General features: G+C 45.6%; 2 protein-coding genes across 4 annotated transcripts in view; both read left to right on the top strand.

Annotated features, from left to right (window-relative positions):
• The window catches only part of LOC147449832 (magnesium transporter, putative (DUF803)), a 76,698-nt gene extending 59,896 nt beyond the window's left edge, over nt 1-16,802 (top strand). For 2 of the 3 annotated variants that reach the window (XM_086522189.1, XM_086522191.1), the window contains exons 5-9: nt 13,831-13,917; nt 13,991-14,049; nt 14,147-14,267; nt 15,710-15,858; nt 15,951-16,802. In XM_086522189.1, coding sequence (XP_086378315.1) covers nt 13,831-13,917; nt 13,991-14,049; nt 14,147-14,267; nt 15,710-15,858; nt 15,951-16,155 — 621 coding nt within the window. In that variant the 3' untranslated portion in view covers nt 16,156-16,802. Of the gene's footprint in view, nt 1-13,830; nt 13,918-13,990; nt 14,050-14,103; nt 14,268-15,709; nt 15,859-15,950 lie in introns of all 3 variants that reach the window. The other variant, XM_086522190.1, reaches the window with a different exon arrangement.
• A 3,353-nt stretch (nt 16,803-20,155) lies between these two features.
• Nucleotides 20,156-23,329, top strand: LOC147449831 (shikimate O-hydroxycinnamoyltransferase-like). Its single transcript, XM_086522188.1, has 2 exons — nt 20,156-20,760; nt 22,266-23,329. The coding sequence occupies exons 1-2, from the start codon at nt 20,263-20,265 to the stop codon at nt 23,172-23,174; spliced, it is 1,407 nt and encodes a 468-aa protein (XP_086378314.1). The 5' UTR covers nt 20,156-20,262; the 3' UTR covers nt 23,175-23,329.
• Nucleotides 23,330-23,894: the final 565 nt, after the last annotated feature.

The raw sequence follows: 23,894 nt of genomic DNA, 5'->3' as shown, positions 1-23,894 counted from the left end.
CAGTGGTAAAGAAGGTACTCGCAGATGGGCATGGCTCAGGAGGATCTGGAAGGGGTGTCTGTCCAGGGACCATATATAAGGATGTTGCATATTGTTATGTCCCGCTCATAGGAGAGGGGATCTAGCCCAAATGCCGTCGGGATGGGCATCCAATGTCCGAGCGGACGTAGTGTGAACATGGCCAGTGTGGCCGGCCATTATTATAAAAGGGAGGCCAAGGCCTCATTTGCAGTTATCGACCCCCACTGGCAGAGTGCCAGTGGTTAGCCCGTGAGGCTAGGAGTGCGCGAGTTCACCTCGAGGAGGTGAGGCCGGGTGGTATGGGACGCTCGGTCTTACAGGTGCACGCCCACGTCCTCGGATGCTGGCCCCAGCACGGGGGAGCTGTCGGATGGTGGCTATGGTCGGGTGGTTCGTCCGACGCGTATCTGTAGGCGGTTTGTGTAGCCGGGAGATCCATTCTCCACGTTCGTTTCATGGTATCAGAGCCGGCTTGGCTGCACGAAGGACCGTGTGCCCACCTACGGATTGGTTCGGGTCGGAAAACCTCAATTTTGTGTAATTTTCAGTGATTAATTTCTTTTTCTTCTCACAAGCATGTGTACAGGCGAAAAATTGATGTTGTTTTTGCTCATTTTTGATAAAATTCAGGGATTTATTAGGTACGATTGCTGAATTTTTCTGTTTTTTGACAAAATCAGAGTTTTTTTTTCACTAGTCTTGCTGATTTTCGATGAAAATCAGAGAATTAGACTAATTTGCAGGAAATTTCAGTATACAGTACCTATTTTCTTTAATCTTTCTCTATACTCTTCCTCTGTGCGAAGCATAGAGAGAGAGAGAGAGAGAGAGAGAGAGAGAGAGAGAGAGAGAGAGAGAGAGAGAGAGTTACCTCTCTCCATCTACTGTGTGTGGGGAGAGCTTTCCTGTATGCTCAGAGAGGGGGCTGCTGGCGTGGAAAAGATGTGCAGCGCTGGCTCCAAACTGGCGCTCCTTTCCTCTGCTGGCCACGAGCGAACACATGCTCCAGCACCCAATTTCTCTCTCTCCATGTGTTTGGCAGCGCTGGCAATTCGTTGGATTTTTTTTTAACGCTCTGAGCCTTGCGCTGTTATAGCACGTTGCCTTGGTTTAATTAAGTGGGTTTTTTTTTTAATACTATTAAGTGGGCCTTTTAATTTAAAGTTGCCAGGACACTTTGTTTGGCCTTTTAATTTAAAGTGGCAGGACACTTTGTTTTTTTAATAAGTGTGAAACCTGAGTTTTATTAAAACTCACTTACAGAGACTTGCAGAAACTCATTGAGAACTCAATTTTGGCTCTCCTGCTCCTCTCTTAAGCCTACTCTCTCTCACCTGCTCGCGCTCCCGCCATCACCTGCTCGCCTTTAGACTCTCACGCCGGCCCGGTTTCGCGTGAAAATTCTAGTTTTTCACGCACTTCGCCATGGATTCCTCCAGCTTTGATGTGCAGCGTGACGACGCGCCAGGTAACATCCAAATTCTATTCACGCATACTCTCTACACATGGATTACAAGCACTTTCCAGAGTTTCGACCAACGTGTTACCGCTTTGGAAAACGCGAATGTTCAGACGAACCTTCGCTTGGCCTCTCTCGAAGGGGTCGTATAGGGGCTCAGTCGACGACTGTGCGTATTTCCGAGAGGGAAACCCATCTCCAGCAATTGCGGATGCAAATTGTTGCTTTTGGGCGTTCGCAGGGTGGTCGACTGCCACAATTCCGTACAAAACTACAAATTTCTCAGGTGAAGAGAAGGAGTGTACGGAATTGGCCGTAAATTACTGGCTGCACCAGTGGACCACATACTTTGATCTCCATGGGGAGCATGATGAACGGAGGATACAGACGATTCCTCTCTATCTGTGCAGCAAGGCGCTTACCTGGTGGCGCGACATGACAGAGAAGCCTACGACGTGGGCTGACTTTTGTGTGAAATTCAAGAGGGATTTCGCTAAAATGGACCCTTTGAAAGCTTATGCCAAACTGCAGTGTCTTTCGATGAAAATTGTCTTTTGATAAATATACGACAGCTTTCAAAGAGGCGCTCACCTTCTGCAAGGTGGATTCTACGCACGTTGTGCACATGTATCTGCTGGGATTGCACGAGGACTACCGTTGGGCCTTAATTAAGGATAAAGCCCCGATTGACGTCGAGGATGCAGTGGCAAAGGCTAGGACGTTCCATTTGATAAAAATGGAGCGAATTATGAGAAGAAAAGAACTGCTGACCATCAATCCGGTGAGGGTGCTTCGATGAAGCGACCCCGATTCTAGTATAAGTCCAAATCACCGCCGAGATCTTCTCAGAAGAATAAGAAAGCCAGAAATGCTTCAGTTGCTGATGTAGTGAAGAAGGGGGCTTGCTTCGGATGTGGCCAGACAGGTCACCAAATCAAGGATTGCCCCAAGAAGAAGAAGACGCAGAAACCGCAAGGCCGTCCTTCGGTTCAGATTCACGAGATCTCAGGTAACTCTCATGTTGTTCAAGTTGAAATCCATCATTTAGCGCACAATTCATGCACTAATTGTACTTTTAGCACCAAAGTGTTTGGTAAGCACGATCTTCTCCGTTTTCTCGGAAAGATCAATGGTCACGATGTGACTGTACTCCTTGATAATGGAAGCTCACACAATTTTGTGGATGCAAAATTGGTGCAGAAACTGAGCCTGCGGACGCGGGACAGTGACCATGAGTATCGCGTGAAGATGGCTCGTGGCGTGGATACGGATGTATGGAATCGGATGGTTCCAGACTTGTCGCTTGAGCTGGCTGATTACAAAGAGAACTTGGATTTCCACATCATGCGTCTGGACAGAGCAGATGTTATTTTAGGAATTCCATGGTTTTATGATAAACAAGACTCATTGTATATAGACTATGTACATCACTCTTGTTTTTGTTAAACAGAACATACCTCATGTATCTGTGTCGCTTTGTAATCAGAAGTCTGTAAATAATGGTTTTGCAATACCAGTTGTTACTGCTTTGGAAATGTATAAAGAAATAAAGTCTTCTGATGTTGACTTTTATCAATGTGTACCATCTACTTGGTTTGATTCATTAGTGCTTGGCCCTCTGTCACTAAATTTCGTAAAAGTGTTTCATGTTCTTCTGTTGAACTTGGGGATTCCGACGAATCCAACCTTATCCGAGAAATCATGACTGATTTCAAGGATGTTTTTCCTGATGATCCACCTCCTGGCTTGCCGCCTTCGAGAGGAGTAGATCATGGCATTGAGTTGGTGGCTGATGATCCACCTCCTGGCTTGCAGCCTTCTCAAAGCAACCCTATCGGTTTAGTAAAACCGAGGAGGACGAGATTCAGCGACAGCTGAAGGATTATCTTGATAGGGGTCTTGTTCGGCTTAGCAAATCCCCGTGGGGAGCGTCAGTGCTACTTTCTCGAAAGAAGGATAACACTATGCGCTTCTGCGTGGATTACAAGGGGTTGAATAAACTCACTGTCAAGAACAAGTATCCGCTCCCGTGCATGGACGATCTGATAGATTGGCTCCATGGAGCGTTGTATTTTACGAAGATAGACCTGCGATCAGGCTATCATTAGATACGGATCAAACTAGAAGATATTCCTAATACAGGCTTCCATACGTGTTATGGTCACTACAAGTTTTTGGTCTTGCCTTTTGGTTTGACCAATGCTCCAGCTACGTTTCAGCAGATGATGAATGATCTGCTGAGACCATTTTTAGGGAACTTCGTTGTTGTATTTCTCGATAATATCTTGATCTACAGCCGAAGTTTGTCTGAGCACCTAGTGCATATACGCACTGTTCTCGAAGTACTGAGATCTGAGAAGCTTTATGCTAAGGCTTCGAAGTGTGGATTCTTTAAAAAAGAGCTTCTGTATTTGGGTCACATCATTACTCGCGATGGAATTCGCGTTGACCCTGAAAAGTTGGATAAAGTGCGAAATTGGCCCATTCTCAAGAATGTACGCCAAGTAAAGTCCTTTTTAGGCTTTACTGGATTCTTTCGCAAGTTTATCAAGGATTACTCTAAAGTTGCTGCTCCGCTTACGCAACTTTTAAAAGGAGGGGTGAAAGGGCCGAAGACTTCGGGTCCTCATCGTAAAGGTAATCCCCTTGTTGTCTGGAATGAGTGTCTCGACGAGAGCTTTCGGACACTAAAGCACTTGGTGACTACTGCGCAAATATTACACATTGTGGATCCTAGCAAACCGTTTGTGGTTGAAACGGATGCTAGTGATTATGCTATTGGTGCGGCGTTATATCAAGATGGACGTCCTGTTGCGTTTGAAAGTAAGAAGCTTTCTGACGCTGAGATGCGTTATCCAACGTATGAAAAGGAGCTTTACGCCGTAGTCCACGCCCTGAGGAAATGGCGGCACTACGTGTATGGCTGTACGTTTGTTGCATGGACAGATCATCACTCCTTGCGCTATATCTTTGATCAGGGTGATCTCAGAGGCCGGAAGGCTAGATGGGTTGAGCTTATGCAAGAGTTTGACTTTGAGATCCGTTATAGAAAAGGATCCAGCAATCGAGTTGCCGATGCACTCAACAGGATTCCTGAGGTTAATGCCTTGTCTATGGCTGAAATCTCGACGGATTTCTATCTCTCTCCCCGAAGGCTATGTCGTTCTGATGGCCATTTTGGCAAGATATTGAACGAGGTCGAAGCAGGGCATGACTCGCATACAGGCTTGGGTTATCCGGAGATCCAAGTGAGTCGTGCTGGAGAGACGAGACAGCGACAATATTCCATTAGAGGTGGACTGTTGTTCAGAAATGGTAAAGTCTGCGTGCCGGAAATCGATGAGATTCGACAAAGGATTTTGTGTGAATGCCACGATGTTCCTAGCGTTGAGCACGCACCCAGGTATCCAGAGAACTTTGGCTTTGGTCAAGCGATATTTCTATTGGCCAAGAATGCGCTCTTACATAGAGAGCTATGTGAAGAAATGCGCTCAGTGTCAGGTCAATAAGGCAGAGCGCCTTAGGAAAGCTGGCCTGCTACATCCATTGGAAATCCCAGATGCCAAGTGGGAAAGTATTTCCATGGACTTCATCGTTGGTTTGCCAAATACTAGTCGGGGCAATGACGCTATTTGGGTTGTGGTCGATAGACTCACAAAATGGCGAAGTTTATACCAACGAAGTCCACAGTAAAAAGCCATGAGTTGGCGGTTTTATTCGTCGATCAACTTTATAAGCTGTATGGTCTCCCAGAGGATATCGTCAGTGATCGAGATACTAAGTTCATTGGCGGATTTTGGCGAGATGTCTTTGCTCACCTTCTGACGAAGTTGAGTATGTCGTCTTCTGACCATTGTGAGTCCGACGGACAAACTGAGAGGATGAATCAGACGTTAGAGGACATGTTGAGAGCCTATGTCTCTCACATGCAATCTGATTGGGAAAGGTATCTCCCACAGTTAGAGTTTGCCTATAATAGTAGCAAGCATTCTGCTACCGGATTTAGCCCATTCATTCTGATGTATGGATTTGAGCCTAAATCCCCAATAGCTATTGGCTTAGAGAAAGTCAAGGAGCGCCAAGCTTGTGATTTCCTGTATGACATGCACAAAATGCTCGAATTGGCTAAGAATAGTATAAGAACGGCTCGTGACCGAGTCACTACTTATGCTAATCAAAAGAGGTCTCCAAGGACTCTAGATGTGGGACAATGGGTCTATTTGAAGATACCCAAGGATTCCAAGACTATGCGAACAGGAAAGCATAATAAGCTTTCAGCTAGATATTGTGGTCTATTCTTGATTACAAAGAAAATTGGCCAAGTTGCCTACAAATTAGCTCTTCCTTGGGATGTTAGTGTACATCCAGTGTTTCATGTCAGCCGCCTTAGAGTGAAATTGGGCGAAGGCGAAGCCGACGTTGTTGTGCCTATCGAGGAAAATGTATGGCAAGATATGCAAACTGAGTATATTCCTCTAGAACCAGAAGCAGTTTTGGATCATCGTATCCGTCATTCACGTCAAAAAGCTTATGACGAGTACTTAATTAAATGGAAGGGTCAATCTGAAAGGTTTGCTACTTTGGAACCTGTTAGAGCTTTGAAGGCTCAATATCCCCACTTCATTGATGAGGACATCAATGGTTCTCAAGGGGGGAAGTATGTTATGTCCCGCTCACAAGAGAGTGGATCTAGCCCAGATGCCGTCGGGATGGGCGTCCAGTGTCCAGGCGGACATAGGTGAACACGGCCAGTGTGGCCGGCCATTATTATAAAAGGGAGGCCACAAGGCCTCATTTGCAGTTATCGACCCCCACTGGCAAAGTGCCAGTGGTTAGCCTGCGAGGCTAGGAGTGCACGAGGTCACCTCGAGGAGGTGAGGCCGGGTGGTATGGGACGCTCGGTCTTACAAGTGCACGCCTACGTCCTCGGATGCTGGCCCCAGCGCGGGGGAGTTGCTGGATGGTGGCTATGGTCGGGTGGTTCGTCCGACGCTATCTGTAGGCGGTCTGTGTAGCCGGGAGATCCATTCTCCACGTTCGTTTCACATATCGACCCCGCACATCAAGAGAAGTATTCGATGGGAGAGGGGAGTGCTCATGAAAGAAATGCCATGCCTCTCCTAAGTCTCTAGTCAAGAACAACTGGTATAAGTCTCGTTCCATTTGAGCTAAAAATGCTCGCTTCTTCCGTCACACAGGGCAGTGAAGGCTATCCGAGTCTGTCTGTGATTGATGACCCCTAGGAGAAGATCTCTCTGAAGCTGTGCTATGGTCTCTCTACACTCCTTGTCATACCAACTGTTTTGAGGCATAGTCCCAGAACGGCGTCTTTGATTAGGCTGAGTGTGTGGGTATGCCTCTGCTGTTGCATCATGCAATGTCTCAGTCAATAAATTGGTGATCTCCTCCACTGAGAGTCGTGGCCTAGACGACTACAGATCTCCTCTGTATAACAATCAGTCTCTGGTGTAAATGTATAGCGGGTATGTGTCTTCCCTCCTAACACTTGGGCTGTATTGTACTAAAAGGAGACGGAAAGTCAAGAGAGCATGATCCACTGCTACACCCACTGGTCTTGGTCCTACTGTGAAATCGTGAATGCAGGGAATGAAGCTCGGATGTGCCATGACATAGTCCACTGTGCTGGCCCCATGCCTGTGTGAAAAGCATGTGACACCAGCCGCGAAAACGTTGTAGGCCATTAAGTATCGCCAGACCATGTGTAGTCGCCATCTCCGTGAGATGTCTCCCATACTCTCTGTCTGCTCTCTATCTTGTGAATGTCTATCAAGCCCCAAATCTCCTACATCCAGTTCTCTAAGCATCTCCTCTGAAATGTCATAGAAGACTTTGCCCGTCCGGGCATTGAAGTCCCTTAGGAGGATGATGTCACCATCCTTGGAAAACTCCCATATGTCATTGTCTAGGATTGAGAAAGGTGATTGACCTCTAGGCCTAGCATAGATTGAAGTACTAGGGGGAAAGTAGCATATGGCAATGTATAAAAATTGGCCTGTGTCGGCCCTCAGCCTCACCCACATGTATCTAGCATGATCTTCTCTTCATACAATGTGTAGAATTGGCTGTAGCTCCTCTTTGAATAATACTGCTACTCCCCTCGATCCTCTGCTCCCACGCTCAGATCGTGTGTCAGTCCGGCAAGCTGTCTCCCATCCATATCCTATCACATGTTGTCCAAGGGCTTGACGAGTCTCTGAGAAAAATATAATGTCCCTGTCTCGAAAGCTATCCTCAAAGGTACCCACATCCAACCTATAAGATCCATTACAATTCCAGGCTGCCATCTTCATAGGTCTCACACCGTCATGTAGAGCGTCGCTCTACAATCACCACCCGACCATCTTTTTAGAAGGCAGTCTTTCCCTTCTCCCTTGCTGCTGTAATCTCGGGCATCACCTCTCTCATGTGAGCTAGTTGCGAGAGGGTGAGATCATCACTGAGAAAAATACCTGTATTCTTGAGGGTTGGCCTCTTCATCAACAACTCCTCTTCCAAGGAGGGGAAATGTAGTTTGAGTGCTCTTTGCTTTGAGGACTCTCCCGGGCCTTCACTCCTCTTGCGCACGCTCCATGCCTTTGTGTGTAAAGGCTTCTCCATTCCCATCATGGCCACGAGGCTTGTGACTTCATCCTTGAGGCTGGTGACCCTCACATGTAAGGCACGTAGCCGCCTTCTTTGCTCTTCGTCGAGGGTCATGTTAATGATGGCAGGTGTAGAAGAAGCCTCTTTACCTTTCCCTTTCTTGGCGACCTCCATGCATTTCTCGGCCGTCTCCACTTTCTTTTGTGTCTTGGTGATGACCTCGACCCAAGATGAGTTCTTTTCCTCCTCCTTGATGACCCGCACTTGTTCTTTGATTGTGTTCAACTCCTCCATCATCGAAGGCTGAAATTCCCCTTCTTCAAGTCGCCCACTTTTGACTTCAAGAAGCTCACCTTGTAGATTTTGAATGATGGAATCCTGGATGACCACTTTCTCCTCGAGCGAAGCGATCCTCCTACGCATGCCATCTCTTGCTTTGGTCCATCTTTGAAGAATAGTGCTTCTCTCCTTCCTCTACTCTTCCACTTCGTTTGTCCATTCTCTCATTTCCTCCTCTATTGCCGAGATGGCACTTCTTCGATGCTTCCTTGAGAGAGAGAGAGAGAGAGAGAGAGAGAGAGAGAGAGAGAGAGAGAGAGTTTAAAACAACAAAAAAATACAAGAAACTCTGAAAAACAGCAAGAAACGCTTGTGAAACCTTAAAAAACAGCAAAACACAGATTTAAAACCCTAAAATATAGCAAAAAACGGTTTTGAAACCCAAAACAACAGCAAAAAAACAGTGTCAAAACCCTAAAAATAGCAAAAAACAGTGGCGAAACTCTCAAAACAACCAAATAGCAATTTCGAAACCCTAAAAACAGCGAGAGACCCATGAGAGAGAGAGAGAGAGAGAGAGAGAGAGAGAGAGAGAGAGAGAGAGAGAGAGAGAGTCTATATGCTGCATTGGGGGAGCTTGCATTGCCTTGCAGCTTGCGTGAGCTCTGCGATCAGATGGGTGAGAGAGGGGAGATTCGTGAAAAGAGAGAAAGAGAGAGAGAGAGAGAGAGAGAGAGAGAGAGAGAGAGAGAGAGAGAGAGAGAGAGAGAGAGAGAGAGAGAGAGAGAGAGAGAGAGAGAGAGAAATGAAATGAAATGAAATGAAATTTTATATTAACTACTTCAAAAAGCCATAGTGACCTATGAGACCAGAAAGTTACAAGGTGGTGGATCTGATACAAAGTCAGAGTAACAAAATAACATAACAACAGTACAAAACAAAGATATATACTATGGGATCCTAGATTGGTCGATGTGAACTAAGCAAAAACTAAGCAAAAATGGGCGGCTTGTTGGGATAGTTGAATCACAAGAGATCTATCATCGGTCGTTGGCGAATCTCATCAATTTCCTCCATGGTTAGTAATTTGACCGGGCGTCGTGCATGCCTGGCGCGCGTGCTCCGAATCTTCTGACGTAGTCTCCGTCGATGCTGTGTAGTCCTCCGCAGTCGTGGGCGCCTGGATTTCCCCAGTTCAATCGCTCGGTCGATCAGTGTGCCTCTGGTGTGAGGCCAGGGGGAGCTCTGTTGTGGGAGTGGCTCTTGCGGGTGTCCCGTGTCAGCTCTGAAGAAGTCTGTGATCCGTCTTTGAGACTGGCTAGCCTCGCCATTCATCAGGCTATCTTTGTGTCTGCGCAGCTCGAGCAAGAACAAACCCAGGCATCTCTGATCTTCGTATCCCATGACTCTTGAGAGTGGTCCAAAACCCTCTCTGAACAAGCAATGGAAGCGGCCTCGTATCTCGTAGTAGACGGGGCAGCGGCATGTATAATGCAGCTCTGTCTCAGGTTCCATGTCACACAAGGGGCATGTCCTGGCCTTTGCTGGTACTCCGCTGTATCTCCCAGTCTCAATCTGCAGCTGGTGAGAAGATGTGCGTAACTGGCCAATAGCACATCGTATCCCATGAGACAAGTGGGTATCCATGTATCTGGGTCTCGTCACAAAACCATCTTTTGTAAGCTGGAGAAGGCGGTCTCTGTAGAAAGCCAACTTCGTGTCCAATTCTTGTGCTGGTTGTATCCATGTCCTCCTGGTGTCTAGCTGGGTCAGGTCTTGGCGGATGAGCTTGGTGATCTCTGACTGTGTAAGAGTGAGAGATGGTGCATCGAATGAGTACTGGAATGGTGGCAGCCTGTCTATGCTGAACCCATGCGCCTGAAACCATGATGTCATCTCCCCATACCAACATGTTGTATCTCCTTGTATGGCTAACTGTCGAGAGGACTCAAGTGCTATGCGAGCATATCTGTCTCTAGGAAGTTCCCATGTGCGGTTTATGAAGGAGACTGATTTGGTGAGCGCCTCCACCACTAGTGGGGGGGCCGCTAGCTCTTCTCGGATAATGGCCCGTGGTATTGATGCCTTGGCTCTAATGAGCCGCGAGATCATAGAGACGAGAGGTTTCTCCATGTTCCCCCATCGGTCTGTGCGACCCGGCCTCCCGCGGTGATCCAATGAAGGTCCCCATATCTCAGCTCCATAGAGCAATGCTGAAGCCACCAAAGTGTCAAAGAGCTAGAGCTTCGTCCGGGGCTCCTGAAACTGAACCTGCGAACACATCTTCTCCAATCTACCCAATGCTGCGTGGGCTCTAGTCAGTCTGGTCTCTGCTGCTCTTCTGAGTGAGAATGCAGGTCCCCTAAAAACCACTCCAAGGTAAGTGTAAGCATCTGTGTACTCCACAATCTCCTGGCCGTATGTGAATGTAGGTGCTGACCTCCTGCTGTGGGGTGGTATTAAACACCATAACCTTGGTTTTACCAAGGTTGACAGACAAACCACTTTCGTGGGCAAACGTATGCAAAGCATCCAATTGACGTCGCATTCCCTCTGGGGATTCGGAGATCAACACTATATCATCAACATATAACAAAAGTGGAATCCATGTCCCTGCCAACTGTGCACCTCTATCCCCATCGCTCTCAATGTAGTCAGAAACCTCATCCACATACATACCGAAAAGAGTAGGAGAGAGCGGGCAGCCCTGCTTCACCCCAATAGTGGAGTGAACCGGTGTAGAAAGTCCCTCCGGGGTGCGTACATGCCCTACTACTGATTTGTACAATGCCATGATCCCCCAAATGAGCTCTGTGGGTACTCCCATTTCCTGTAATCTGCTCTCTGCGTACTGTGTCAAAAGCTTTGCGGAAGTCCACAAAGCTACAATAGATCCGTCTCCCATGAGATCTGCCTTCCTCAATGATGGCTTTGAGTGTCAAGATATGGTCAAGAGTAGAGAAGCCTCTCCTGAACCCTGCCTGCCCAGTTGCACGCATTCCTTCCCTCTCTGCCCATCTACTCAGCTGTTGCTCAAGAATGGATGCATACAACCGTGCCAGTGTGTGCCCAATCATAATAGTGCGATAATTCCCAGGCTCCATGGAGTCTCCTGACTTGAAGATAGGTACGATCGTAGATAGGCTCCAAGTGTTCGGTAGGCCCTCACACATGGCACAGTTAAACATAACTGCTAGAAGCTCTGCTAGTAGGTCTTTGGCATGCATGAAATGCTCAGCGACTAAGCCATCATGATCATATGCTCTCCCAGTCCTCATCTTGTCAATAGCTTTCTTCACCATCTCAGCGGTGAAAAAAACACATGTGTGTGGGCATGGATCGGGGGGGTTGGGGAGGGGCGGCTGTCCAGGTACTGTGTACAAAGATGATGCGTACTGACCCCATGTCTCTGTGGAGGAAATAGCAGGGGGGAGGGATTGCTCATGAAAGAGCCGCCATGCCTCACGCGAGTCCTGACTCAAGAATAGCTGATATAGATCCTGCTCGAGTCGAGCCAAAAAGGCCCTCTTCTTCCGCCGCACCAGGCATCGGAAGTCAATCTGTGACTGTCTGTGAGTGACGTCCCCCAAAAGCACCTCCCTCTGAAGTCTGGCTCTAGTTTGGCGGCACTCCTCATCGTACCAGCTGTTCTGAGGCATGCTCCCTGATCGGTGGCTCTGCTCAGGCTGGGTGTGTGGGTATGTTCTGCTGCTGCATCATGTAATGTCTGTGTCAGTATAGTAGTTAGCTCCTCCAGAGGTCACCCCGGGTCCTCAGTGCATAGGCGTCTGTAGATCCCGTCCATGTATATAGAATCCGTCTCCCGTGTGAATGTGTAGCGAGTAGGGAATGCTACCCGTGGCCTGTGTGCTACACTGATCTGGAAGGAGATGGTCATCGACACCAGAGCATGATCCACTGCCACCCCAACCGGTCTGGGCCCAACTGTGAGATCCTGGATACTAGAGATGAGATTCGGCTGTGCCATGACATAGTCCACTGTGCTGGCTCCATGTCTGTGTGGGAAGCATGTAAAACCTCCCGCATCAGGAAATCTTTGTAGGCCGTTCAAGATGACCAATCCATGTGCGGTGCCCATGTCTATCAGGTGTCGCCCATACTCAGTATATTCCACATCGTGTGATAGTCTGGACAATCCCGTCTCTACAACATCTAGCTCTCTTAGCATCTCCTCTGAAGTATCATAAAACACTGCCTGGTGATGGGTAGTCCTAGCATTGAAGTCCCCTAGGATGATAATGTCACCATCCCTAGAGAACTCCCATATGTCATCATCCAAAATAGAGAAAGGGGACTATCCTCTCGGTGATGCATAAACTGATGTACTCGGGGGAAAGTAGCAAATAGCTAGGTAGAGATATCTGCCCGTCTCTGCTTTCAATCTCACCCACATGTACCTAGCCTGCTCATCCCTGCGGGCTATATGTATCAGTGGCTGCAGATCCTCTCTAAATAACACTGCCACTCCCCCCAAGCCCCGCCTTCTGTGCTCTGAGCGTGTCTCCTGTCTGTAAGTTGTCTCCCACTTGTATCCACTGATGTGAGGCATGGATTGCCCAGGGGCCTGGTGTGTCTCAGAGTAAAAGATGATGTCTCTTCCAGTAAAGCTATCCTCAAAAGCACCCACATCAAGACGCATAGATCCATTACATTTCCAGGCAGCCACTTTGAGTGTGGTCCCATAAGTCTCGCACGGTCATGTGGAGCGTCACTCTAGTATTACCACTTTTCCATCTCGGTAAAAGGCAATCTTGCCTTTTCCCCTTGCCGCTCTAATCTCCGGCATTACTTCCTGCATATGAGCGATCTGCGAGAGGGTGAGATCATCCCCGAGAAAGATGCTAGTCTCTTTAAGAGTTGGTCTTTTCTTCAAGAAGGACTTCTTTGCTTCCATGGAGGGAAAACGGAGGATGAGTGCTCTTTCTTTTGAGGTTTCTCCACTGCTTCCATTTTTCTTTATGTTGCCCACTCTCCATGCCCTTGTGTGCGTCGGCTCATGAACCCCCATCAAGGCTGTGAGTTCTTTTACTTCTTCGTCCACATTGCCTTTGTCTTTAAGACAGCAAATTCTCACATGTAAAGCGCGCACCCGTCTTCTTTGCTCCTCCTCTAGTGTCTGATTAATGATAGTGGGTGTGGACGTGGGCGTTATCTCCTTGCCTTTTCCTTTCTTGGCCACCTTGATCCATTTCTCGGCTTCATCCGCCTTCTGTTGAGTTTTGGTAAGAACATCCATCCAAGAAGTCGTCATTTCTTTGTGTTGCTCTTCTCCCTCTTTGATGGCCCGTACTTGCTCCTTGATCGTGTTGATTTCTTCGATTACTGAGGGTTGCAGTTCGCCCTCTTCCAGTGTGTTTCTTGATCGTGCTTCGGCGAGATCTTTCTTGAGAGAGAGAGAGAGAGAGAGAGAGAGAGAGAGAGAGAGAGAGAGAGAGAGCGCTCTTCAGGGTGCTGTGAACTGGTGGGTTCGTGCCAAAAAGAAAAGTGCTCGAATGCATGAGTTGCCGGGATCTGTTTTGCCACCAATTGCAACGGTATCATTGAGTTCAATGTTTCGAATTTTGTTTTTTAGTCAATGGTATGCTTTTTACTTTCACTGTTTTGTAGAGTCATAGTGGTGTCATTGAAGAAATGGTTGCTGGTATGGAAGCAGGAACTTGTTTTGGGTATGTGCCCCTTAATCTTTGTTTAATATATTCTTTCAAACTGGCCTGATGTAGGAATTTCAAACTTGATTATTGGCTGTCTCTTTTTTCAATATAGAATGGCTTCCATCTTTGCCCGACTGGGATTCATGCTGGTGGAAAAGGGCCACTCTAAGTTTTATATACCAGCTGGCATATTGGCTGGTGTGTGTTGCAGTGCCAGTGGATTCTTTTGTCAGGTATCACTTGTCCTATTTTTATATATGTGTTGCTGACTGCTTGTTAGGAGGTTTGGTTCTTGTGTGGCATGCGGTGAAATTTTGTTTGTCAAAACTTCTTGTATTCTCCAGCTTGAGGAACAGTTTTGTATTTAATGTGGTTGCAGAAGCTGAGCTTCTCAATGCTCAATTGCAGAGCCTGATATTTCACTGTTCTAGAATTATATCATGGCTTGGTTTGCCTTCATCTGCAGCGACATAGAGATATTAGATTCCCTTTTTCAATGCTGATTTTGGTCTCCCTCAGGTTTTTGGCTACAAAATCTGACTGTTTTTCACTAGAAACATAACTCCGTTGGTACTTCACACGTTTTAAGAAGAGATTCTGCCTTTCTCTACTTGAGAGAGGGAAATCCTATTTAAGAGATGAACGCAGATGCTTTAGGTTGCCAATTTGAAGGATTCAGTGAGGATAAACAGAAGCTTCCATGGAGTAGCCCCAATATTTAGTTGTGTAATTGAAGTCTCTTGAAGCACATTCCTTCTGCTCTAAAAGACTGTTTCAAGATATCCTTCTCAGACAAGGATAACTTTGATTTCACTTTTTCAGATTTTGCCCCTCATAATTTCGGCCAACATCTGCCGGTAACTGTAGTATTCATTTGTAGGTTTAACTGCATGTCAGGGAAAGTGCAAATAATCTGTCAGTCCCTGCTCGAGCCTTTATCAAGGCGTGCACTTCTACCCTGGTTGCTAAATCTTTACTTTTTGAGTCTCTTTGAGATGTGATACCTTGGTCTTTTTCATCCTCTCCCATATTGGCTTTTGCACTTTATCACCAATAATTTGTTGCAATGGAAAACGTATTTTGACCGGACTGCATTTAAAGTTGTTCATACTTTTGGAATATTCTGTAAAAGCTCTATGGTATCCAATTTTACCTGTTTAGATACAAAATCCTCAATTCTGTTGCATCCTAAAAGGATTTCTCTATTACCAGCAGTGCAGCTTGCTCAGAATTGTTGCTGATAATTATCAGAAGTCACTGATGATTTCTGTTAAGAGAAAGATCCAACTGTCAGTTTTTGAGGACTTTTGCTGGGCAAAATGACACTTCCGTCGAAGGCTATGAAGTTCATTTTCTTTTTCCCTCCTATTTACGCTCTAATGAATTAGATCACAGCTTAGTATATGTATGAGGGGGGTGAAGCATATCTCTAGAGAAATTTGATTGGCTGGTCTGACAATCTGATCAGTGATAACCTTATATGTGAAATCGAGGCAAATATTCCGTTTTCAGGAATAGTGGTTGACTTGACGACGAGGTTCCCCCCCCCCCCCCCAAAAAAAAAACCCCAAAAAATCAAAAAGTAAAAATAAAGGGCTTTTCCGTCTTACGTGAACTGACTGAATTTTATACTCTCTCTTGAGCCTGCATTTTTCACTGCGGTTGTGAATTTCAGACAAAAGGTCTGAAGGATGGCAGAGCAGTTGTGGTTTCCACATGTGCGGCAGTAGCATCGATCATCACAGGAGTGATTATAGGCATGTTGGTTCTTGGAGAGACATTACCTGTATCGGCCTTTCGACAATTTTGTCTGTTGATCGGATGGTAATACCTTTCGCCTTGTCTTATTACACAGCAGTTTTTATATTGTATGTATAAGTAAGAGGCGTTGAATTGATACTTCATAATATGTGCAGGTTGCTGATCATCCTGGGAGTTATTCTTCTTATGGACTCCAACAGAGTTGGATTGCTTTTACCTAGGTCCATCCGACGGATCTTGAAGCTCAAAGGGTCATCTCACAAGAGCAATCCCCCTCGATCTGCACAGTTTTCCCGACGGGATTCCAATTCTAGCACTGTTGTGCAACTCTTCACACCTCCCAAGTCTTCTACCAATTAAGTTCGGGGCTTGATATGGATTCTTGGGATCATGACCCTCATATAGAGTATGCTCTTCCCCGAAGCTATTTTCCATGACTGGAAGAAGGGGGAGGCCACTCTGTACATACCCGAGCAAGTTCAGGCATTTTTTACAGAGTTGTGTATTGCCTGGATTTCTGTTGATACAGACCATGCAAGTTGGCAATGCGGTCATGTAAATTTTTAGTAACTCTGCTTATCAAGACTTACATTTGTATATGTTATGAGGTGGAGAGTTTCACGCCAGTATGTACATGCAATGAGTTGAAGAATATCATACGATTGCTTCTTACACCTGATGTATATTCCTGTCAGGAAATAGGGATTTACTGTGCTTGTTTATTTTCGCTTGCACTTCTTTTTGTTCAGGCGACCGTTGCTACGGATTGTCCTGTCTACATAAGAGTGTTTATATAGCTATGCAGGAGGATGTGTGTGCCATTTCAGTTATGAGGAGGATAGCATTTATTTGCAAGCTGGCTAGCTATGTTGTTCCCTCACTAAAGAGCTGATGATACTGTGTGCTGCTGATCAATTGCTGCAAAGTTGTACCACACACTTCGATCTCTTTTGCAAACTTTTGCATCCTTTACAATTCTAAGCATCATTCAGCTGCTCGTTGACCGACCTGCGAGTTGTATGCGCTGCTCATTTGGGCTCACTGGAACCTTGCAAAAGCTGCTGTATATACACCAATTGACCACACTACCCACACATTTACCCGTTTCCTTACCCACCAGCCCACCTCAAGCCCCTTGACTCAGGCGGTGCCTTAACATTTACCACCCTTCACCCTGCCATCTTCCCAAATCCACATTGGGATCTGTCTGCTTGCACATAGTGTAAGGTGTGAGCTTTGTCCTAGAGTCACTAGAGTGTGAGTCAAGGAGAGAAGTGGAATTATCTCACATGTATTGGTGCAAGGCTGTAGAGCTACTTAAAGCTCATTTAATGAATAAACAAAACCATTCCATTTTGGTGAGCTTGTGATGACTTAGCAATTACTCAAGATTGTGTTTAAGATTGTGTTTATGAGTCCAAGTTAATTCATCTTGGAACCTAATTCGCTTGAGTGATAATCTAGCATATACACATTCACTTGTGTGAACGATGTTTCTCTTTCATTCACCTTACCTAGCACGATCCCATTCCCATCAAGTGATATCAAAGCTCCAGGTTATGCTAGCTAGGATTGTTATGATTTTGTGTGTTTTGGTGTGATTAACATTCACTAATTAGCTACTCTAATTGCACACTTGATTACTTTTAAAAAAAAATCATGAGTTAGTAGCAAATAAGCCACACAATTGCGGTGCGACTCTTGGATTTTGGGCATCTTCATGGCGAGTCGCTATCTTCATCCATGAGAGGAACGCTCGATTAATGGCAATGGCTAGCAATTAGTGCATTTGCTTTTTTTTTTTTTGGTGCATTTTGGCATCGGTTTTACATACTTTGCATCTTCAATTATTCCGGCCCCGTAAATCCTTTGTGTGCATTATCCATGTGTGGAGAAACAATTCTTCGAGCTCTCTTCTATGGGCCTTCAAGGTCTCCATTTTGAGCACGGGGAGCCCCCTCATCTTCATCCCCCAATCTATTCTATAATTAGGTGTGTGCTCATTTTTGTGTGCGTGCGAGCGTCCTTGCTCAGTTGAGAATAAAACTTTCATTTTTGGCTTCTCTCACACACCAAAGCTTTGAGGCTTAGTGGCTTACCCTAGATGGGGAGACTCACGAGGTCACGAGCTCGAAAAGAGTTCGAATATAGGTCGCCTAAGGGCTATGCGGGCGGACGTGAGATATGCGGTCAATTTTGGCCTAATTCCATTGGTGGGTTCGTGATTGTGATTCACGTGTGGAACTGGAGTTCCCATTTTAACGCAGCATCCGGACGTGAGCATTTCTATGAAAACCAAAATTTGGGGCGTTTTTTGGCTCCGCAGGCGGGCGCTCTTGCGCAAGCTCTTCCCAACTCGACAGTCCCGCATGTACATGTACAAGTATGCTTGGTCAAACATGTTGATGGGCATGTACACCACACGATGCTTCAACTCACCTTGGCCGTATTGAGCGTGCAATGCTCGACCCTCTGTGATCTCGTTCGCTTCAACTCCCTTCGCGAACCTTGGGTACCATAAGAAGTGTGGTTTCTATAGGTCTTTCATGCAGTACCTGGCCATACCCATGAAAGTGTGCATCGTGACTTGCCACATGATGACCTGTGCATGACGACACTGCCCTGCGGCTTCATAATATGCCACCCTAGGTATGCTTTAGACACCTCTAGCCATAGTCTTATAAAAGAAGAGTGTCCCCTTGAGACCCTATTGACTAAGGTCCATGTGCAACGAGGTCGTACGACCTTTCTTGCAGTTTGACGTGGCCCAATTAGCAAGCTTGCCTTTGGCGATGGCTGTTACACAAGGCAAACGGACTCTATGGATGCAATTGACTTGGCAGTTAGCTAATGTCCAAGATTCTTTGGTTTGTGGGCGACCCCTCCAAAGCTGCCTTGCACTTAGCTAGCCTCCTTTCTTAAAGCGTTGATTGGTTGTACGATCTTCAACTGTCCGTTTTCTCGTCGATGTCCTCCGCTCAAAGGGTACGCACATGAAGGTACCTTGCAGAAAGTTTTCAAAGGGCCTTCATCTTCGGAGACGGCCGCTATGCCTGTTGCACGCACATGAAGACCCTTTTTCCACACCGAGCGCCTCACAAAATGTCCTCGAGAGCGAAAATCACGTTGATGCAGCGGCTAACTGTGTGATGAATCCTACTTTCACGCAACAACAATGGTGGGTGGAATAATTTGATCCATGTCATCAGTTTGGACGCTGCGACTTATCCTTGAACACATGTGCGAAGCCTTTCAGTGTGACAACCAGGTTGGACATCCTTTGCGTGAAGGGAAAAGGTGAGGGCCCAAGGACTGACATGATACACATGACCGACGGTCATGTGTGAGAGGGACCTAAGCCTTGTGATCATTTGTCATCCCTTCTGTCAGGTGGGATCAATGGTCCCTAATAATTGGGGACGACGGGATTGGTTTTTGCGTCGTCCGATGGTGGATTAATCCTCAAGTGATCATCGTGTGATCGCAACCAAAGTGAACCCCAAGGAAACTCGATGTGAACATCAAGTGATCGCCAATTGATCCTCATGTAAATCCCAATCGAGATGTGATCACCTTGTGAATCCACCTATTCCAAAGTGATCATTGTGTGGCCCCATCCATCCCAAAGTGATCTTTAAGTGAACACCATGTGATCCCCACCTCGTCACTTTTACCATATTATTTTACGTTCTCGCCCCCGTTTCAAGTGCTGCGCGATAGCTTAATAAGAAAGATATTGCCTCTCGTGTGAGAGGTGGTGGGTTTGAGTCACAGGGGTAAACCCGTCTGGAATCTTTTTATTTTGGAGAATAAACGAACGATCCGCATCATCCAGAGATCGTAGACCGTCGATCCCATCTGACAAGGGGGTATCAAATAGTGTCGAGGGGGCCCCTCGTGATTATTTGACACCTCCTCTGTCAGGTAGGATCAATGGTCCCTATTAGTTGGGGGCGACGAGATTGGTGTTGCGCCGTCCAATGGCTTATTGGGAGAGTCATTGCCTCTCATGTGGGAGGCGGTGGGTTTACGCCACGGGAACAAATCCGACTGAAATCTTTTTATTCTTGAGAATGAACAAACGGTCCACATCATCCAGAGATCATGGACCGTCGATCCCATGTGACAAGAGGTGTCAAATCTGTCAGTGTTTAGATTCAGCGAAGGCTTCATGGCCGTAAAGCTGCGTTGATGTGAGCAGGGCTAGAAAAACACATTTTTCCTAACAGATCAAAATAAGGGGAAACTTGAAATTCTCCCAAAAGCTTCAAATTTTGACATGAAAGCCAATTACACTAAAACTTGCCGGTTTTCTTACAGGCAAGCTCAAAATCTATCGGGGATTTTACAATTTTAGTCTGTTAAAATACACTAGACCCGGTTTTTTTCTAGCACAGTCTAAAGACTAAGATTAAGACTCAGTCTGATTCATGTGGCTATTGCTCGTAAGAGACGTGAGGATCTGACATGCTCTTGCACAGGCGCTCTCTCTCTCTCTCTCTCTCTCACACACACACACACACACACGCGCGCGCGCGCGCCATGGCAGTAAGTATCGTGAGGTCGAGCACGGTCGTACCCAGCAAACCTACCGAGAGGCAGCTCATGTACCTGTCGAGCTTGGATATCTTCTTCGCGAAGGTGCACTACAACCTGAGGGTGCTCTTCTACGAGCAGATCAAGCCAGCAGACATTTCTGAATTTGTGGGCACTCTCAAGGAGAGCCTGGCAGAGGCGTTGGTGCACTTCTACCCGCTCGCCGGCCGCCTCCTAGACGACGACTGTGGCAGGCTTGCTCTCCATTGCAATGATGCGGGCGTGGATTTCGTGGAGGCGCAGACTGCTGCCTCCTTCAGAGAGCTGCAAGACGCCCACTTCGATTTCACCCCCCTCTTCTCCCAATTGGCGCCCTTCGGTCACCTCACCCGCTCGGATCTGCCCAATTTGCCCCTTCTTGCCGTTCAGGTACCTTCTCTCCTCATCCTCGTTCTTTTTTGGTTTGGCAGAGAGCTTGCAGGCAATCTGACAGAGAATGAGAGAAGAAGAAAAAGACGAAGAGAAGTTTTAGCATCGTAGGAACAATCCGAGGGGACCTCAACGATGTATCTAACTGATTTTCTCATTAGTTAATTATGAAGCACAAGGATGGTTAACACTGTGTGTGTGTTTGTGTGTGTGTGTGTGTGTGTGTGTGTGTGTGTGTGTGTGTGTGTGTGTGTATAGGTTACAAATGAAGGTAACAATACCTGTCAATATATAAGATAAGGAGCTAAAATATGTTAACTATCTTAGAACATGGAATTTAAGTATCAAAGGAGAAAGGAGGAGTTTGTGTGTAGGGATTATCCGCCACCTCTAGAGTATGTCGAAAGCGTTGCAAATGTTACCTGCATCCATCATGCAAAAATCGAATCAGTATTTCAAGCATGGATTGCAGGTGTCAAGTTCACAAAGCACCTGTTATCGATGTCATCCATATAATAAGCACAAAAGAAAAGTAATTCTCTCCTTGCATTTACCACTTTGGAAGTCATCTTCATGTATCTCTAGTTGATGCAATAAGGTCCAATGAGAAAGTCTTCTAGTTGCCAACGTCTCTTCATCAACCACTAGAACTCTTTTTTGAAGTGTATGGGGTACCCATAGTATGTGACGTGGTGCAAACTCAGGCGTGTACTATTGACATGTATATCAACATTCCAATACAATTTATAAGTTTTGACCAAAGATTTTGGTGAAAGTGGTGAAGGCTGGATCTATGGAACCTCTCTAAGACCAAGAATTTAGTAGACAGGGAAGTAGTGACATTTTGTAGGACTTTAGCCACGAATTATACATAGACGGAAACATAATATTTAAAAAACAGTTTGTCCGAGGCATGAAAATATCTCTAATCATAGTAGATCAAGGGCATTCTTGAACCAAACATCAAGGCAGGGATGGCTATTGTCTCCTCTATATTGTTCTCTTTTTGCACATTTGTTTGTTTCATGGCTACTTTGTCAAGGAGACATCACATAAGTAGTTGTTGGTGTACAATGAGTATTATACAAGCTATCCGTTTTGTTTGAGAAGCTGATAGCATGATATTATACAAAACGTTTGTCTTGGCTATGTTGCTGAACTTAAAAGTCTCCGTACGGCACATGACTGCCTGTACTGTACGGTCGTATGATATACATTCGTACATCCGCACTTATACAAATGCAATTGAGCCTTTTTAAAAAAAGTTTGTAGCCTCTACTTTTGAGTATTTGGTATTTATGCCCACTCTCTTGTTGATTTTTCATAAATTTGTTAGGCCCTTTGTGCCTCATATAGTTGCAGTAGACTGAGCATGTTGCCATTGTGGAGGCATGCACCTATGTATGATGTAAGCATGTCACCTAAGAATGTTTGAAGAAAAGTAACGATTTATTCGTCACAAATAATTTTTTTATGTTGGTGTGTGCCTCTTGGAAAATTTGCAGGTTACTACATTTTTAGAGGGAGGGGTGGCAGTGGCTATTAGTCATAGCCATATTGCCATGGATGGGCCCTCTCTTTGGCAATTTTGGGTTTCGTGGGGTGAATGTGCACGGGGAATTCCACTATCAAAACCCCCAATCGTTACAAGAACAATTTTCAAACCTGCTAATGTTTCACATGAGATTGCAAAGTTGATTCCTTTGGAAATGATGCCTATTGACATAACAAACGCAAAGTCAAGCATCCCATTGGTTGACAAAGTTTTTCACTTTAGCGCCGAGGCTATGAAAAAGCTTAAGGATATGGGAGTAGATGCACAAAACGAGATTGAGGGTCCAAAACGGGGAGTAAGCTCATTGCAGGCATTGTTTGCACATTGCTGGAGACACATAACAGAAGCAAGGATGCTACCAGATGATCAAGAACTTAGTTTTATTGTGCTCGCGGATACGCGGAGAACACGCCCAAACACAAACCTTCCTCCACAAGTCCCTGAAAACTTCTTTGGCAATGCCATTACATGGACATGTGCAAAATCAACCCCTCGCACTTTAAGAAACGAGACATTTGCAACAACATTAGCACGCATCGCCAAAGTGGTTGATGATTGTGTGCATCCTAATAACTTACATGGAATGATTCATTGCTTCGAGCTTTTTGATGTACGTAGCCAAGATGAACCCTTGTGGTATGGGGGCGTCAACATTAATGTTGCTAGTTCTCCTCGTTTCCCGACCCACCTTGTTGATTTTGGATGGGGTCCACCTACTTGTGCTCGCCCTATTCGTGCCGGTGGTGATGGTGAAATTTGTCTGTTCCCATGTTCTTTGAACGCAGTGGATGTTTGCGTTAAGCTTGATGCATTGTCACTTGAACGCTTGATTGATGATCCCACATTTGTTTGCCCTTAAGGGGGTGCAAGACCATGGGCTTTCCACTTGCTTTGTGGAATATTGTATTGATGTATGTTGAACGATTACCGTATGTGTCATCCAAATAATGATCGTGCACCTTAAACTCTTGCAAATTTAGGTTTTTTTCAATAAACATCATTGTTACTTTGGCTCATTGGTCTCTGAATGAAGTAGTTTTGTGGACAGAATAAGGTACATAGTTCTCATAGTACATTAACATCTTTGTGGGCCTTTTGTGCAACACGCTAGTAGAATATAACACTTGCAATATATGTGCCTCAAGACCATCTTGTTGATTCTTTCCATAATCATCTTAAATTTTTTGTTTGGTGAACAAAATTGTGATAAATTTTGATACTTGTAATAAGTTGCGATCAAAGTTTGTTGGAATTCTGGTTCTTGGGTTCACTTCAATGAAGATTTGGGCTTAGGGGGGTGATTTGATTGTGGATATACTTGATGCCTCAGTCAAGTCCTGAAATTCTGAGTTATGTGATTGTCAATTTAGTTGAGTTCTTGGAAACTGTACTAGCCTCAACACTAAGAAACACCGGGCATTTAATGATTGGAAATTACACAAGAAGTTGGCCTTCGTTCATTCCTCAAAATAAAATTTCTTTTCTAACTTTTACTTTTGAAGAAAAACTAATTCAACAAATGTGTACACATTGGAATGTATTGTTACAATACCAAATATCTACCTTGAAATTTATGCGA

The sequence above is a fragment of the Adiantum capillus-veneris genome, chromosome 10 (genome assembly GCF_014529385.1).
Source record: "Adiantum capillus-veneris isolate H3 chromosome 10, ASM1452938v2, whole genome shotgun sequence".
NCBI lineage: Eukaryota > Viridiplantae > Streptophyta > Polypodiopsida > Polypodiales > Pteridaceae > Adiantum > Adiantum capillus-veneris.
This window is presented reverse-complemented; position numbering and strand designations above follow the sequence as displayed.